Source organism: Rhipicephalus microplus, chromosome 9 (assembly GCF_043290135.1).
Source record: "Rhipicephalus microplus isolate Deutch F79 chromosome 9, USDA_Rmic, whole genome shotgun sequence".
NCBI classification, from domain to species: Eukaryota; Metazoa; Arthropoda; class Arachnida; order Ixodida; family Ixodidae; genus Rhipicephalus; species Rhipicephalus microplus.
In genome coordinates, this window is record NC_134708.1 from 12,666,201 (window position 1) to 12,685,265 (window position 19,065).

At 44.1% G+C, this 19,065-nt stretch overlaps 1 protein-coding gene across 1 annotated transcript in view; it reads left to right on the forward strand.

Annotated features, from left to right (window-relative positions):
- LOC119164864 (uncharacterized) overlaps positions 1-19,065 on the forward strand; it is a 34,342-nt gene that overhangs the window by 14,594 nt on the left and 683 nt on the right. Inside the window, exons 7-13 of the mRNA XM_075874157.1 lie at positions 1-69; positions 1,794-1,838; positions 2,703-2,792; positions 3,458-3,553; positions 12,358-12,423; positions 14,982-15,092; positions 16,020-16,697. The exon at positions 1-69 is cut by the window's left edge and continues 27 nt beyond it. Of these exons, the coding sequence (XP_075730272.1) occupies positions 1-69; positions 1,794-1,838; positions 2,703-2,792; positions 3,458-3,553; positions 12,358-12,423; positions 14,982-15,092; positions 16,020-16,697 (1,155 nt within the window). The remainder of the gene's footprint in view (positions 70-1,793; positions 1,839-2,702; positions 2,793-3,457; positions 3,554-12,357; positions 12,424-14,981; positions 15,093-16,019; positions 16,698-19,065) is intronic.

A 19,065-nucleotide genomic window follows, 5' to 3' on the forward strand; every position in this document is an offset into this window, starting at 1 on the left:
CCGGCCTTGAATGCACGCCATCTTCGCCGAAGGACCTTTACGGCTGCTTCCTTTCCGGTTGTGTTTGTGGTAAGAAGTCGTGTCGTTTTGCGCGACGTCATTAGACTTTCTCGATTCTAGGGAAGTCTCCTCTGAAATTTTCTCTACTGTTTTTATTATTATTATTATTATTATTATTATTATTATTATTATTATTATTATTATTATTATTATTATTATTATTATTATTATTATTATTATTATTATTATTATTATTATTATTATTATTCCGACCGCACTAGGCGTAATATGTACTGAAGGGCAAGTTTGTGAACCCATAATTTTCGAAGAAGCATTGCACAATGGACACAAAATACACACATAAAAAGACGGCGTGTAGTCTTCGTCGCATTCGTTGCTGTCATTGCGCATGTGCGTGTTCTACTACGTAAGCCGAATCTTCCGTAGATAAATCGTCAGTTTCGGTAACCGCGCTTGTGTTCGCGTCTTTTCAGGTGCGCGTGTTTTCTGCCCTTTGTGCGCTGCTTCGCCGAAAATAGAAACGTTTTTTTTTTTTCATTCCTGCGAAAGGTTACTGTCTTCGGAAAATTCAGCTTAGCTTACAAGATGTATTACGTGCGCGATGAATACATAAATGTGTAAGGGTATCAAGGGCGTAAAAAAACGAAATGAAGAAATGTGGTTTATATCAACAGAATTGAACCACCGACATATGGCTTGCAGTTTTGAGGCACCTGACAAAATATTTGTTCCTAATACTGCGCTTAGTGAAATAACTAAAATCAATTATGGAAAAGTCATATTAATTGTAGCACAAAGTGCATTTAGTTGCGTTGTAGAGGGCGTTCCCTAATGATCAATCCAATTTTTAGAAGCAACATACATGACCATTTCTCGCGGTGCCTAAAGGGTTGATTGATATGTGGGGTTCAACGTCCCAAAACCACCATATGATTATGAGACGTGCCGTAGTGGAGGACACCAGAAATTTCGACCACCTGGTAGTTCTTTAACGTGCACCCAAATTTGAGTACACGGGCCTCCTTCATTTCCGCCTCCATCTGTGCGGCTTAAATGGTGCCTGCGAAGCTCGAAATAAAGCCACGTGATTGCCCTCGTGCGTTATGGTACTGCAGCAATCTGCAGCAGCAAAAAGCGTCCATGGCCATAAACACTAATGGGATCTATTCAATTAAAATCTCCCAAGCTTCCTGACACACTCATTTAAGACGACTCGAAGGCCATCATCATCTTTTTTTTTTTTCACTCAATGTATTGATCCAGCCCCACCACCGTTCGAAAGCTGTCTGCGACTAATGTGGTTTCGCACAGCCTTAACAATCGGTGGCACCTCACCTGATTTTACATTGCCTCCGTGACGGGACCGCTTTTAACCAAGCTACGTTGGCAAGTGATGACGTCATCATTCAATCTTACGTTACTACGACGTCACTGAGACATACTAGTGACGCAGATGTTTCATTATGACGACGTGACTGCGACGTCAGAACTTTTGCAATCTCTGACGTCATGATGCCTTCATACGCTGACATTACGGAATTATGGTTTTTCGCATCACTCGTCCTTGACGCCGACCGCCAAATTTTGCCCTCGATGAGGCTTATAGGGCTTCCTTCCTAATGTTACGTTCAAAAAAATTTCCCTGACATGTGTTCAATCGTTTAGGGAACTTTTGATACGACTTGCCGATGGTGCAAGTTCAGTCAGTCTCCAGTTATTATGTTGCTCACTGCTCCTTCGTAATGTTCTGGAACTTCTTTTTTGTTTCGTAGAAATTCCAAGAAGACACGACTACAGGGGACATGACACAACATCGAGTAAGTGGCAGGATCACGGATACTGATAGTTTCGTCATATTCGGTTAGACCGAAATTTTCGTGCTAACTTATTGCACGTAATAATATGTCGGGAAAAGTAATACAAAGTATTTCCGTAATTCACCTCTCTTTGAGCGTTAACGTAGGCACCTAAGAGAAGGCATTTCCCGTATTTAATACACCGGTTACTTCTGAAAGAGGCTTGACGTCAGCATTCGGGAAACATATTGGCACTGACCTCCAGAATGATTAAAATCTGGTCACTGATTCCGAAACAAAGAGCTTATTTTTTCTCAATGGTCGCGTTTCAACATATGATCACAGCACGGTGTACTTCACGAAAAAAAAACTACATTTGAGATCAGTCATGTCACTGTAGTTTATCCGAACAAACTATGGGCTTTTTTTTAATTAGCAAAATACAGAACCAAAACTAGTTTCAAGAAAGCTCTATTTACACACACATACTTCGAGCTTTCGTCTGAAACAGCAATAATGAACTAGTATTATTAATTACTGATCAGTTAATATTCATTTAGGTGGAAGTTGAGAGAATTTATGTGCCAATACACTTTTATTTAAGAAAGTTTTGGTACTTATTTAAACACATTTTGAAAAAAAAGCTCCTCAAGTCATTACTAATCAATATTGGCAAGGTACCGCATAACAAAACTGAACATTCATGATCGTTGTTCAGAAAATATATCTAAAAGCACGAAGACGCTCATGCACGGGCTGGTTTCCGTAAGCGAGACCCCCGATCTAGACCATCATGTGTTACAATAAGCGTCCTTTATACTTCTTTTTCGTGTGTTCGTACCAAGTACCAAGTACGCTTTCTCTAACGCCTCTATGTTTGCGCAGGATGCATTTCTCCGTGTCCAATTGGCAAAGAATGCACAGAAAACTCGACCAGGGATGATCGAGGCTGCTTCCGACGAGGCTGCATCTGCGGTAAGCAATGGCAGTTCGAAGAATGAAGCGAAAAAAAAGGTAGATACATGTGGTCTTGAATTTTGCTCAGAAAAAGAAAATATCTGTTGCATAAAGAGTGAAACTATATGCAGCCCCATGTACTCTTCATTTCTGACTTTCCCGTGAATTCTTGCGATTGTTTTGGACACTTATGACCACTACTATTAATTATTGTTGTAAATGAAATAGGTAACGTGCAACCACCTGGATTTTTTTATTATTGTGCGCTTAAATCTGAGTACACGAGCTTCTAGCATTTCGTATCCATCAAAATGCTACCGCTGTGGCCGAGATTCAATCCCGCGACAAGCGGTGGAGCATAATTATCTGACCACCCCGGTGGTATGCACTAAGGACAACGTTTAGCTGCTGAGGCATAAGACATTAGTAATCGGATCCTTTTGAAGTGTTATCCCTTTTGACTAAAATCACACTTACGAGTCTTCGCATTACATTAAATAAAAAAATGAATCATCTACTGTTAGTTCCAGCGTGTCCCGCATGCAAAATATCGCTTTTTTTTGTCTTTGCCCTGATTCTTCCGAAGCATATTGTTTGATTGATTAATTGATTGATTGATTGATTGATTGATTGATTGATTGATTGATTGATTGATTGATTGATTTTTCTATGTCTAATTGCAGAGGTAAAGTGTCCTCAGCGATGTCCACCGGGGTATCGCTGCCGACAGAATTCTCAGAAGGACATCGAGGGATGCTTCCTCTACGGATGCATTTGCGGTAATAACGCACATACAAAAACTATGCAAGGTAAAATAGAGTGAATTTCGCACCACGACAGAGCGTGCATGTCCATCAGAAGACAACAGCTTAAACTGCCCTTGACAGTCTTCACGAATGTTTTTTTTTATTTTATTTTTATATTGAACGGCCTCAACGAGACTGTGCTACACCTTTTAGAGTAATCGTCAAGTGACTTGATCAATATTTTTTTTTCATTGCCTCACAAATCGACTGTCACAACGTTTCTTTTTTCATCCGTCAAGAACTACCATCGTTGGTGATCTGTCGCACGATTGAAAAGAGCACAGGCACGAATTTCATATATTTTCAGATGGTCACTCCAAGTAATTGCACCGGCGTGAGAGCCCCGAGAGGAGTATTTTGGTGTCCGCGAAAGCATCTGAAACATTTTTAATAGCATCACATTAGGGTAACCACATTTGGTCATGATATCGAGTGGGTGGCTTCTAAGTGGCGTGTAATCGCAGTGTGACGTCACGCTGAGACAGGTCTTCGCGAAGTGCTATAGCACCAGATCCGACACCTGGTCGTGGTTCTCGTAAACAGCGATGAGTGAACTATCGTTCAGCGACCCCGAAGGTAATGTCTACGATTTAAGCTGATCGTAGAACCCAGAGTTCGCACATGGAAAGCAACCGTGGTTACTCGTCGTGATAATGTTCATTGCGATGAGGCTGATTTGCATATAAATGCTCAGCGACAAAAACTAGATCAAAATAAAATATTTCGTCCTATATATATATATATATATATATATATATATATATATATATATATATATATATATATATATATATATATATATATATATATATATATATATAGTCTAGTAGATCCTCCGTGAGCGGTCACAACGTGGTTTATTTCGACGTTTCGGCCTAGAGTCTGGCCTTCATCAGGAATAAAGATACAGTTTGTCGGTGCTCAGCTTTATACAATCTCAAATCAGAGGGCAAAGAAAGAGGGAAAAAAGGAAAGAAAAAAAGAAAAGAAAAGAAAAAAAAAGAAAGAAGAGAAAATAATATACGGTGGACGCCCCTCGGGTGCCCCCCTTCCACTTTTCCTTCCACTTCCCCCCTCATCTCTCTCCCCCCTCTCCCCTTCACCTTTCTGATGTCAGCGGTCTGTGTATGTTTCCGTTCACTAGCGCATTCCTCCCGATCAGACGGCCCCTACTGGCACTGGCGGTTCGGTGTGAGGCAAAAAAGAGCTTTTCAGGAAGTCCTAAGCCTTTAACTACTCGGGGTCCCGTAAACAATTCGTCGTAGAAGGACGGGGGCCGCGTATTGTGGCAGAAGCTGGTCAGCGGGCATTTTAGGAAGTTCTAAGCCTTTAACTACTCCGCGCCCTGTCAACATTTCGTCATAAAAATAGGGGTGCCCCGTATTGCGGTAGGCTGTGCAAGCGCGTGCAATGCGAATTCCTGGCCCGCTTCTAAATTACGCGTGTCGTGGGGGCCTCCCGGCTGTGCACATGGTTGCTGTTGGGCATGTCGTGCATGGCACAATTGATTGGGTAGTAAAATAAAACAGAAAACAGACGACAGCTGCGCTTAGGAAGAGTAGTTACACTTGGAATTGTTTTGAGTTGTCCAGTGCCCTTCGCAGCTGCAGTGCCGTGAACTCAGTTACTATTTTCATTGTTGCCGTTATTGTTTTCTAATGCTTTAATTGCTGAAAGTGTACCAGGATTCTCATTTATTCCTCTATCGGGGGTGTTAAATCGGTGGATAAGGTATGACTCTCGTTGTTCACGTTCTCGATTTGATTTAAATCCCGTCTCTAAGAGCGTTACTGATAGTTTGTCGAATGCATGGTCGGGAAGATTGAGATGTTTTGATAAGGTAGACTTGGGGCTGATTTCGCATGGGCTCTGTGATTATTGAAGCGAATCCTAAATGGTGTTTCTGTTTGTCCGATGTACTGCATACCACACACGTTGCATTCGAGTAGGTACACCACATTAGAGGAATCGCATGTTAGGTTTCCTCGTATGTTAATCGAAAACTTGGATTGCGTGCTGGTTGCTTTGTCTGTTTCTCGCAACGCCTTACATACAAGACATCGTGGCTTTAAGCAAGGGCGGCATGAATTATTGGGGGGTGATGTGTTAATTTGGGAGTGGACAAGGGTGTCTTTGAGGTTACGTGGTCGTCGGTAAACGACGCCTGGAGCGGATGGGAATGCGCGTTTCAGACGTTCACTTTGTTCCAGAATGTTGTAATGTCGTTTAAGAATTTTGTTTACATTGGGGAAGTTTGTGCTGTAAGTCAAGCAGAGGTTTGTTCGTTGTGGGTCTTCTCGTGGTGGTCGCTTCATAAGTAAGTCTTCACGCTTTAGTTTTCTCGCTTTTTGAACAGCGTCATTAATTACATGTGGGGGGTATTTTTGTTGCTCGAGCATAAGTTTTAGCCTCTGTGAGCTCGTGTCAAAGTCAGCGTCTCTAGAGCAGATTCGCTTAAACCGGTGAGCCTGGCTATATGAAATACTGTTTTTACAGTGGCGTGGGTGATCGCTTTGGTAATGAAGGTATTGTTGTCGATCCGTTGGTTTGCGATATAGGGTTGTAGAGAGCTTCTCTTCTTCTATCGTTATGGTAACATCAAGAAAATTTACGGTAACTTGCGAGTATGTGTGTGTGAAGTGTATGTTCGGATGTACAGCATTGTAAGTGTCTATAAAGCTGAGAAGTTCGTCCTCGCTGTGGGTCCAAATAAGAAAGATGTCGTCTATGTATCTTCTGTATAACATTGGTTTCAAGGAACTTTGTGCAAGAAATTCAGATTCTAGCTTTCCCATAAATATGTTGGCATAATTAGGTGCCATTTTGGTGCCCATAGCGGTCCCGCTGATTTGTCGAAAATACGCTTGGTTAAACTCGAATGAATTTAATTCGAGGACCATCCTCGTCAATGTTGCAATGGCAGAGAAATCTGGGGTGTTAGATTGTCTATGGTTTGTGTACATGTTTTGTAATGCAGCTATGCCGTCATCGTGAGGAATATTTGTATATAATGAAGAGACATCAAGAGTAACCAAGTACGAGTTTTTCGGCACACAGATACCCGCAATGTCTCGAAGAAAATGTGTGGTGTCTTTTATGTACGACGCGAGGGTGCATGGAATGTGGCTTATTAGTTTGTCCACGTACCCTGATATGGGTTCAGTTATTGTACCGATGCCTGATATGATTGGTCGACCTGGGTTACCGGGTTTATGAATTTTTGGGAGGATGTAGAAGTGACCTGGACGAGGGTATGCTGCTTGCATCAGTTTGTGGTCAGTGTTGGTTATCTTTTCTGCGTCCAACAGTTTCTTTAGTTCTGTTGATACCATACGTTTGTATTCGTCTGTCGGATCACCTGGGAGGCGTTCGTAAAATCTTGAGTCGTCTAGTTGGCGGTATGCTTCTTGTAAGTAGTTGGTTGTATTAAGGACTACAATTGCTCCTCCTTTGTCAGCGGGTTTTATTGTTATGTCTGTCCTAGATGCCAAATTTTTCATACTTATTTTTTCAGATTTGGTCAAGTTTTCTCGGTTTCCTTTCTGTCTGTGGTATTCGTGTACTATATCTTTCTGTACTGCGGTGATATAAAGGTCCAAGCACTTGTCTCGATTACTGTTCGGTGTCCAATCATTTGATTTACGGCGGTGAATTGTTTCGTGGTTAGAAGGCCTATCCAAGAAATATTCGCGCAACCTTAAGCTTCGAGCGAAGTTGTCGACGTCTCGGAGTAAGTGGAATTCATCGAAAAATTTTGTGGTCGGGCAGAAGCTTAGTCCCTTAGATAGCAGTTTTACTTCGTCAGGTGACAAGCTCGTGTCCGATAAGTTTACAACCACAGTGTCACACGGTGTGTTCCTAGATGGGTGCTCGTTTGTGCCATTAGTGTTTTCCTGGGTGGTGGTGTTGTAATGATAAGGCACTGTATCAGGGAACGCGGGTTTGGGCACATGGTCTCTTTCGAGTTTATAAATTTTTTTATGAATTTTTATGAATGCCATCCCCGCACCCAAAAGAAGATTGACTTCTGAAATGTAAGTCCAGCTCATCACTTCCCAGTTGCAGTGCCACTTTCCTTAAGGTACGAAAACTTGCTGACAAACGAATTAGACATGCAATGCATAAATCAACATTGCAAGTGTACCTTCGTGCTAGAATAGCCCCCAAGGGTATGACACTCTCCCTCACACCAGCCGCTACAAATCTAGATAAACACGACCAAATAACATGGAAAAACGTCCTCCTTGAGGCATCTCTTAAATTAACAGAAATTGCTCTTAATCATAGTGACAAGCAGGGAAAGAAACTGGTCGCTATGACCAACACCATTCTCCGCCACAACACTTTATCGAACGAAGAAATCACGCGATTAACAGAATTTGAGCAGAATAAATACCAAGCCATCAGGACCACAACAATTCATAAACTCGAAAGAGACCATGTGCCCAAACCCGCGTTCCCTGATACAGTGCCTTATCATTACAACACCACCATCCAGGAAAACACTAATGGCACAAACAAGCACCCATCTAGGAACACACCGTGTGACACTGTGGTTGTAAACTTATCGGACACGAGCTTGTCACCTGACGAAGTAAAACTGCTATCTAAGGGACTAAGTTTCTGCCCGACCACAAAATTTTTCGATGAATTCCACTTACTCCGAGACCTCGACAACTTCGCTCGAAGCTTAAGGTTGCGCGAATATTTCTTGGATAGGCCTTCTAACCACGAAACAATTCACCGCCATAAATCAAATGATTGGACACCGAACAGTAATCGAGACAAGTGCTTGGACCTTTATATCACCGCAGTACAGAAAGATATAGTACACGAATACCACAGACAGAAAGGAAACCGAGAAAACTTGACCAAATCTGAAAAAATAAGTATGAAAAATTTGGCATCTAGGACAGACATAACAATAAAACCCGCTGACAAAGGAGGAGCAATTGTAGTCCTTAATACAACCAACTACTTACAAGAAGCATACCGCCAACTAGACGACTCAAGATTTTACGGACGCCTCCCAGGTGATCCGACAGACGAATACAAACGTATGGTATCAACAGAACTAAAGAAACTGTTGGACGCAGAAAAGATAACCAACACTGACCACAAACTGATGCAAGCAGCATACCCTCGTCCAGGTCACTTCTACATTCTCCCAAAAATTCATAAACCCGGTAACCCAGGTCGACCAATCATATCAGGCATCGGTACAATAACTGAACCCATATCAGGGTACGTGGACAAACTAATAAGCCACATTCCATGCACCCTCGCGTCGTACATAAAAGACACCACACATTTTCTTCGAGACATTGCGGGTATCTGTGTGCCGAAAAACTCGTACTTGGTTACTCTTGATGTCTCTTCATTATATACAAATATTCCTCACGATGACGGCATAGCTGCATTACAAAACATGTACACAAACCATAGACAATCTAACACCCCAGATTTCTCTGCCATTGCAACATTGACGAGGATGGTCCTCGAATTAAATTCATTCGAGTTTAACCAAGAGTATTTTCGACAAATCAGCGGGACCGCTATGGGCACCAAAATGGCACCTAATTATGCCAACATATTTATGGGAAAGCTAGAATCTGAATTTCTTGCACAAAGTTCCTTGAAACCAATGTTATACAGAAGATACATAGACGACATCTTTCTTATTTGGACCCACAGCGAGGACGAACTTCTCAGCTTTATAGACACTTACAATGCTGTACATCCGAACATACACTTCACACACACATACTCGCAAGTTACCGTAAATTTTCTTGATGTTACCATAACGATAGAAGAAGAGAAGCTCTCTACAACCCTATATCGCAAACCAACGGATCGACAACAATACCTTCATTACCAAAGCGACCACCCACGCCACTGTAAAAACAGTATTCCATATAGCCAGGCTCACCGGTTTAAGCGAATCTGCTCTAGAGACGCTGACTTTGACACGAGCTCACAGAGGCTAAAACTTATGCTCGAGCAACAAAAATACCCCCCACATGTAATTAATGACGCTGTTCAAAAAGCGAGAAAACTAAAGCGTGAAGACTTACTTATGAAGCGACCACCACGAGAAGACCCACAACGAACAAACCTCTGCTTGACTTACAGCACAAACTTCCCCAATGTAAACAAAATTCTTAAACGACATTACAACATTCTGGAACAAAGTGAACGTCTGAAACGCGCATTCCCATCCGCTCCAGGCGTCGTTTACCGACGACCACGTAACCTCAAAGACACCCTTGTCCACTCCCAAATTAACACATCACCCCCCAATAATTCATGCCGCCCTTGCTTAAAGCCACGATGTCTTGTATGTAAGGCGTTGCGAGAAACAGACAAAGCAACCAGCACGCAATCCAAGTTTTCGATTAACATACGAGGAAACCTAACATGCGATTCCTCTAATATGGTGTACCTACTCGAATGCAACGTGTGTGGTATGCAGTACATCGGACAAACAGAAACACCATTTAGGATTCGCTTCAATAATCACAGAGCCCATGCGAAATCAGCCCCAAGTCTACCTCTATCAAAACATCTCAATCTTCCCGACCATGCATTCGACAAACTATCAGTAACGCTCTTAGAGACGGGATTTAATTCAAATCTAGAACGTGAACAACGAGAGTCATACCTTATCCACCGATTTAACACCCCCGATAGAGGAATAAATGAGAATCCTGGTACACTTTCAGCAATTAAAGCATTAGAAAACAATAACGGCAACAATGAAAATAGTAACTGAGTTCACGGCACTGCAGCTGCGAAGGGCACTGGACTACTCAAAACAATTCCAAGTGTAACTACTGTTCCTAAGCGCAGCTGTCGTCTGTTTTCTGTTTTATTTTACTACCCAATCAATTGTGCCATGCACGACATGCCCAACAGCAACCATGTGCACAGCCGGGAGGCCCCCACGACACGCGTAATTTAGAAGCGGGCCAGGAATTCGCATTGCACGCGCTTGCACAGCCTACCGCAATACGGGGCACCCCTATTTTTACGACGAAATGTTGACAGGGCGCGGAGTAGTTAAAGGCTTAGAACTTCCTAAAATGCCCGCTGACCAGCTTCTGCCACAATACGCGGCCCCCGTCCTTCTACGACGAATTGTTTACGGGACCCCGAGTAGTTAAAGGCTTAGGACTTCCTGAAAAGCTCTTTTTTGCCTCACACCGAACCGCCAGTGCCAGTAGGGGCCGTCTGATCGGGAGGAATGCGCTAGTGAACGGAAACATACACAGACCGCTGACATCAGAAAGGTGAAGGGGAGAGGGGGGAGAGAGATGAGGGGGGAAGTGGAAGGAAAAGTGGAAGGGGGGCACCCGAGGGGCGTCCACCGTATATTATTTTCTCTTCTTTCTTTTTTTCTTTTCTTTTCTTTTTTTCTTTCCTTTTTTCCCTCTTTCCTTGCCCTCTGATTTGAGATTGTATAAAGCTGAGCACCGACAAACTGTATCTTTATTCCTGATGAAGGCCAGACTCTAGGCCGAAACGTCGAAATAAACCACGTTGTGACCGCTCACGGAGGATCTACTAGACTATATGCAACGCTACGGCCACTCAACCACCATGCCTGCATATATATATATATATATATATATATATATATATATATATATATATATATATATATATATATATATATATATATATATATATATATATATATATATATATATATATATATATATATATATATATATATATAGTTGCCGTGCACGCAGGAAAAACGACGCAGCGCACTATCAAATCAGAAATCAGACAAAGACTGTGCTGTGGACTTTGCGTTTAGTGACGTAGTCGTTTGAGTTAATGGCATCCTTTAGATAAAAGATCGAGTGATTTATAGCTAACTGAAAATTTTAGAATCCTACGCTGCGTGCTACAATGTTTGGCTCACATGTTTTCCGAGGGATTAAAGGGATTAAAGGGAGGCAATCAAACACAATGTAGAATATATTTATATCGCTTTTTCGTTCTCTACTTTAGTAAACCGCAAGCCTTAATTAACATACGCATTTCCTTCACATGCAATCATAAAAAGTACTGTAAAAGTCACGGTAACAAAAGCAAAGTACTATTGGTGTCAAATAAAACTACAACAGCGGCAAGCATTCGCAATAGTGTATAGTGCCCGCCCTTCTGTCATCCCTATCTATATATGTACAGACGCGCACATCCGGTTTGGTATAAAGTAACTGTATATAGGCTAACCTAGGGCATTATACCAAGTAACTCTTTCGCGGCACTGCAAATATATGCGCGCCCTTTCATTTCGTGTGCTTCCAGCTGTATTGGTTTCATTTGACGCCGATAGTCCCCAGTCAGCGGTAACTCAAGCCACATAAACGTGTGTTTATCTCCCGTGTTCATTTGTTCAGTCTTACTATAACGGAACCGCAGTATGTGAACATAGAAGCTTCACCACTCAACTGGATATATTATTGAAAGTTCCCAGTCACTGAAGTAGTAAGGTAGGACACGTCGGGTAGTTTTATTAAAATTTCATTCACGCCATAATAGTTGAGATTTCCAGACACAATTGATCGGTTGAAATTGCCGTTGCGTGACTTCGGGGAAAAAAGAAGAAAATTTGAACAGTGCGTCACGATTCTATGCTTGCTGTTCGATAACAATTTTTAAATTGAAATTCAGTGTCGAAGTAGTTCATCAACGTCATCAGATTGTGTCATTTATGCACGTGAAAAATTAATATACGCCAAAATTCATTATTCGCCTTTATCCAGAGCCCGTTCCTGTCGCACCGGCGTCATCAAACCAAACCACCTCCGGAAGTAGCGAAGCACCAAGAGGTAAGGAATGAACAATTAGTGGTGCTTACATTAACCTGCGTGTCAATGTGACCATCCATCCTAAAACACTGTTCATTTCAATGTCTACACCCACCACGGTGGTTTAGTGGTTACTCTAAGGTTTTCCCGCAGGTTTTGGGATCAAATGTCCGCCGAAGCGGCCACGTTTCGCTGGAGATGACGTGCTTGAGGCTCGTGTAAAAAAAACGCCAGATGGTCCAAATTTGCAGGGCCCTCCAGTACAGCGTCCCTCATAACCATATCGTGGTTTGGGAATGCTCAAATCGAAGAAATATTAAGTTTCTTTGCACGAAAATTACAGTATGATGTCATTGAAAAGTGTCAGCACTGCTGACGCATTTCGTACAGGCCGGTAAAATAAACATTTGACCAGGTTGATTTAAACTATTTTCTTTGAAGATCTACACTGGGAAGTCTTCTTATATCTTCAAGATTGCTCTTTGTAGCGATGACAACTATTATTAGTAGTATTAGTGTTGTTGTTGTTGTTGTTGTTGTTGTTGTTGTTGTTGTTGTTGTTGTTGTTGTTGTTGTTGTTGACAATAATAATAACGAGTTAAAATTTGGACATGAATAAGCCATGCCATAGCGTAGAGCTGCGGAATTATAGGCCAAAAGATCTTTAACGTGCACTAATACCACCCAGTACAAGGGCCTTATAGAATCTCGACCATTTAAGCTGGAATTCAACCCACGACCTTAGGGTCAGAATCTAAAACCACACTGTTTTATCGCGGCGGAAGTTATTTGAAGTGATAAGCAACGCGAAAGGCGTCGAGAGGTAATCAGTCATTTGCACTTTTTGTCTGCGCTGTGTGTCTTTGTGGGCGATCATATGTCCCGTGTTTATGAACTATGTTTCTATAGACGTTGCAACGTGATGCAAAAAAAAAAAAAGGGGGGGGGGGGCGCTCCGCCCTTTTCTTAGTTACCTAGGAGGGAAGGGGGACGCAATGTCTGCCCCATACATTGACTTTACATGGGGGGGGGGGGGGCGGCGATGAACTTTCACCCTGCCTGAAAGGGAACCGCGCGCACACTTATGCATATTCTAGCTCGGTGTATGCGCTGATGCGGGGCGAAAACGCGCCGAAATTCGCAGGAAACGCGTCAAAAGTACGCTTTGTAACTTCTCAGGGCGAAATTATCGTACAACGAACACAAGAGACGAGGACGCGTCTGCTCGTCCTCGTCTCTTGTTGTCTGAAATTTTCGCGCCGAGACGTTTAACAATGCATTACCAACTAACCCAAGGCCCCGCCGTGGTGGTCTAGTGACTAAGGTACTCGGCTGCTGACCCGCAGGTCGCGGGATCGAATCCCGGCTGCGGTGGCTGCATTTCCGATGGAAGCGGGAATGTTGTAGGCCCGTGTGCTCAGATTTGGGTGCACGTTAAAGAACCCCAGGTGGTCGAAACTTCCGCAGCCCTCCAGTACGGCGTCTCTCATAGCCATATGGTGGTTTTGGGTCGTTAAACCCCACATATCAATCAATCAATACCAGCTAGCCCAATCCCACACTTTATGCTTTATAACAATGGTTTCCCCGTGTGCATGCGTCTGTGCTCTCTCGTAACAATGCTAGCACGCATAGGCGTCATCGCATTTTTGTATCGTACTTCAGCCACTAACTAGAAAAACGCAGCTCTAGATATTCTCCGCTTGGGCGGTCGCAGCTTGCAAAGCAGGCCAGCTGTAAACCACAAAAAGATTTAAAATTTTCTGTAAGGACGTACACCAAAACGCCAACTCCAGCAGAACTCGCTCAATTTAAGAAAGTGTCAAACAATGTCGAGGAATAATACGTCTTTTTTTCTGTCACTGACACACCTAAAATGGCTGCCACGTGAAACAAAGTGATAGCTTGTAGGATAATGGGTACAAAAACGGCTATTATGCAAGGGCGACCTGAATGGTTTGATTAGATATACCAAACAAAACGCTAAAGCGTATCCAAGTGAGGCGACTTCCTTGAAAACAAGAGCGTTATAACTTGACACGAAAGCAGGCACACAATGAAGACTATGTGAAATCATTCAAACTACTATTATAATATTAAGAGTTATATGAAATTTCTTATGTGAACTCCGTTAAGCCGCAATTTCTCAATTTTCCATTTCTGTATGTACACGGACACAAAAACCGCAAGAACGAACGTAAAATATGTTTGAACACCCTCCTCTTCCCTTTCTCCTACCCGAAAGAAAATGTCTGCCTCCACCCCTCGATAAGAAACATTCTGTGGAAACAGAGGATTCTGACTCTGAAGTCATGCAACCTTCATTTTGAGCATGCGTTGAGACGCCAGACTAGGCAAATCACTTTCGTGTGGTGCGACAGGAGAGGCATTTTATTGTATTCGTTTAGCCAAAGTCACCTCGAGCCCTTCTCAGCAGTCTTTTTTTTTTCCTCCGTGATTGCCAGTCTAACTAATTTATCACGTGTAATTTTTATGTTATAATTAGTACACTAGGTTCAGGAGTAATAACTTCCTTACGCATAGTGTGCTTGATTTTAATGCTGGCGCACTACCTCCAGAGGGAGCACGAGGCTCATTGCCGACGGGAGATGACAAAGCACTCGCCATGGGCGTCGACCAAGACTTCAACTCTTCGTCAGACTTCCGCAACAACCACCTCGTTGTCCCACGTAAGCGAAATTTACCTTATTTATTCCCTCATTTAGATTCGACCATTCATTCAGAAAACACCAAAAACGCCATCAGCAACGCTTTCTCACTTCTCTCTAGTTCGGTGTGCAGAGCTGATATTGCTTTAAAGAGGTATGATTTTGAGCTTATTGGTAAGATTTCATAGGTGCGAAACAGCACGAGAACGAGGACACAGAAAGACACAGACGAGACTGAGTGATGATACTACTCGCTTCATGCGTAAGCGATCCTAATGCAAGATACACGAATCAAGCAAAAAAAATTTCTGGTTAGATATATCGTTCGTAATGTCATGCAACGCGTCAGAGACACCGCGAATTAACCGAGCCGAACAGCTCAAACTTAACCTAATGTGATGTTGGGGTGCCAAGACGTACGCCAGACAACGTGCATATTCACTGCCTCACGTATAGAAAAGAAAGCTGCATATTGTGTCTTGAGTCTCCTACAGCTAGTACCTTCGAAGTGCACGAGCTGGAGTTAAGGTTTATTCAAGAAGAGTGCGCCAATCGTCCTGAACTCTCATGCTTTCAACGTCAGGTAACTTGTGTACGCGCACTCTATAGGCACGCGAAGCTTTGTAGGAAGAAAAGCCCATTGCAAATTTATTCGGAACTGCCGAGACACAAAAATAACGCTATATCCGTCCTTCAGCGGCACCATAGGCCCTGTTAGCAAAGATTGCTCGAAGTGCTATGAAGTACTGTAGTAAACACCTCTGCTTGCCTTACTGTAGTGTAGTACTGTTGTCTGTCGTGCCAAATATCCTGCTATTTCACCTTGGTAATGTAACAACGTAGTTCCATCTCTATATTTGTCTGTATATTTCGCCCCCCTATATTATACCTTGTAATTAACATGTTAGGCAACAATAAAGTAGATTGATTAATTGGTTGATATTACAGACAACAAAACAGAAACTACGGTCCAAAGTGTATTTCCGCAAGGCCAGACCGATAGCAGCTCCAGTGTGAGTGGACATGTACCCAGCCCAAAAGAGAGACACGGAGTAACTGATGGGCCTACGGGCTTTATAAGCTTTTCCTTGAACCTGCCCCTCAGCACTGAGGGCTCTGCAACACACTTGGAAGGTACCAGTGCGTCTGTCGTGACAGACGCGCTTCTACGACACAGCAACGCCAGCTCCTCAACGCTGAGTCACGGTCCCAGTCAATTCGCCAAGGTCGACAACGCATCGACGACAGTGTCAGCAAGTCAGAGCAAAGACGAAACGTCTCATGGAACGCTGTCTACGGTCAACGGGAACGAGTCTCACGGGTCTGTGAAAGGTCACGACGACAGCTCGAAGTACGCGAACTCGTCTTCTCAGCCGGACGAGCAAAACGACGACGATGACGACGACGACGACAACGGTGACGTCTCGCGTCACGACAAGGCACGAACCTCGACGCTCGGAGGACGTGCCAGCTCTGAGAACACTACACGCGAGAAGTCTGACGACGTCGGAACGATCCAGAGTGAGCAGAGCCCTCCCAGACAAGGGCAAGATTCAACGTCCAAAACCTCGGAGGCCACGCTACAGGCCACCACACCAACCACTTCAAGCCAGCGAGGAGATGAAGGTGAGACTTTAAAGAAGTTAATCTCAAGTCCTGCTTGAAACCGTACACTGTACACGCTGTAGTAAAACCAATACTTCTCTCTATATACTGAGATTTTTTTGTTCTTTTTTACCGTTGCCGCCATGTCCTCAATAAAGTCCAAATCTATAACATCCTCACTCTTATCGCATGTTCAACCCGCAGGTAAAAGCACGTTCGCGCAGGCGACGTACGCGGCTGAACTAGCGATCGAACGAGCCGGTCCATCTCTGTCGCTTAGAGGGCGCATATGCGACAACATCCATCCGTGTGTAAGGCCTGCAGTACAATGCTGCTTATGCAAAGATGAAACGCCCTACCCGTCTTGAAAGAGCATGAGAGAAAGACAAGGGAGAGGGGGAGGTGTGGCTCGCTCGAGCAGCTACTATGAACTTAGATTCTGAGGGTGCGCGCTATTCTCGGCAGGCATTAGCGGACGCCTGGTACGTCCTTCAGCGTCATGCGCTCCCCTATTCCTGGAGCGGTTGTATTCTCTTACACCAATATTTTGTAGCGTTACGTGAGACTGGATCTAATAAAGTTAGTTGACAGCCCTACTTCGTATAACATTACAATTTGTTGCCATCGCATCCATTGCTTCACCCTTGCAGTGGAACTGCGATTTCAGATGCGAAGCACCTCTTGCTCGGACGTATGTCTCGCGGCGTCGGCGGCATCCGCCCTCACACCCCGCACGCGCAGCTCTCTTCCTTCCCTCTCTCCTACAACCACGCGTTCATCCAACGCCACCGAGATTTCCTCTAGGTGGTGTTGGTTCATCTCTCCACCTCTCTCCTACCACCTGCTTGCGCTCACTCTCACCCCTCTCTCCTCTAGACATCCCTCCCAACAGCGTTAGCACCTCCATGGCGCATGCGCGTCTTCTCCCCTCTCTCCTCTCTTCTGCTCCTCTCTCGCCTCACAACGCGGACGCAGGGAACGCCTGCTAACCTACGCTCGCTCCCCCGCTTTTCTCTAGGCATTCCGCTTCCTCTGGGCATTCCACCCCGCGACTAGACCACTGCACATGCCCGTCCCCTTCCCTCCTTCTCGTCTTCTATACTCACTCCCTCTCGCGACGCAGACACAGGCAGTCCAGGCACTGTGCCGTGCTCCCTATTGGGCTGCAGAAATTAGGTGCTTTTATTCCTCTTCTAACCACTACCACCACCACACAGTCAGAATCTGCTAGCGAAATTCTCGAGTGAAAAAAACGCCAGGCCTGCGCGGAAGGCGCAGCACAGTCACAGTGAAAGCGAGAAGATCAACCTTTCAGATCCTTTTCTAAATACTCATTGGGTAACTGCTGCAAGCACACTTGCTTGGTACGCACTGTGACATTAATAATATAATTTCTGGATAGTAGGCCAGCATTCACTCTGCTATCATTCGTCATTCTTCTGAGAAATGTGTGCTGAACACACTGAACACTTCAAAGAATTTCCACTGAACACTTGCAAGGAATTTTGTGCCAATTGTTCACGCAGTGGCTGACGACGATAAAGAATTACGCATGATGTGGGTATGTGCCACACTTAATGAATAGGTAATGAAGAATAGGTAATGAAGAATAGGTAATGAAGCTATTCTAATGGGTTGGAGCATTGGACGACCCACTCGTTGCGCTATTCCCATTGTGTGACGCCTGGTTGTTCCTTTGCTGTTATAAAACATTTTATTACTCATAATAACGCAATTCCTTTCTCGACATCAAGCCTGCCTAAGGCAAGTTTGTGTACGTCCCAAGCGCCAGCGTGGCTCAGCGGTATAACACTGGGCTGGCACGCAGCGGACCCCGGGTTCCCGCCCCACTGTGTCCTTGGTGTTTTTCCCTTACTGGTTTTTTTTTTTTTTTCGTGCGACAGTGGTTACGGATACCGGCGGTGGCGGACAACGACGGCACCGCGCGTGACCCGAGTTGTGATCTCATAACAGCTCACGCTGTTAAAACCAACTTCTCGCGCTGCACGAGCGTTCACTGACCACGCCGTAAATAAAGGCACTGGATTTCGACCTCGAAGGTAGTGCCGGTGGGAGATATGGCTCCTGGGTGTTGTTGAACGACAAAAATTCGCAGCGTGCGCGTTAACTAAAAGCGCACTGCGGGTCTCTGTGTCCAAACGGAATCCATAGTCTCTCACTGCCCATTAGCAGCGATTGGCATGTTCCGATACGAAACATCGGTTCATCACTGCGTGCTTTGCGCCTCCCCAGGTTTCTCTCCTGCGCAACGCCGTGAAGAGTGCCGGCGTCGACGCCGCCGCCAGCGTCAGAGTTAGCGCCCGCTGCTTCGCATCTACACATGGTTGCCTTTAGCTGGAGATAGCGCAATTTTCGTACTGTGTTACTC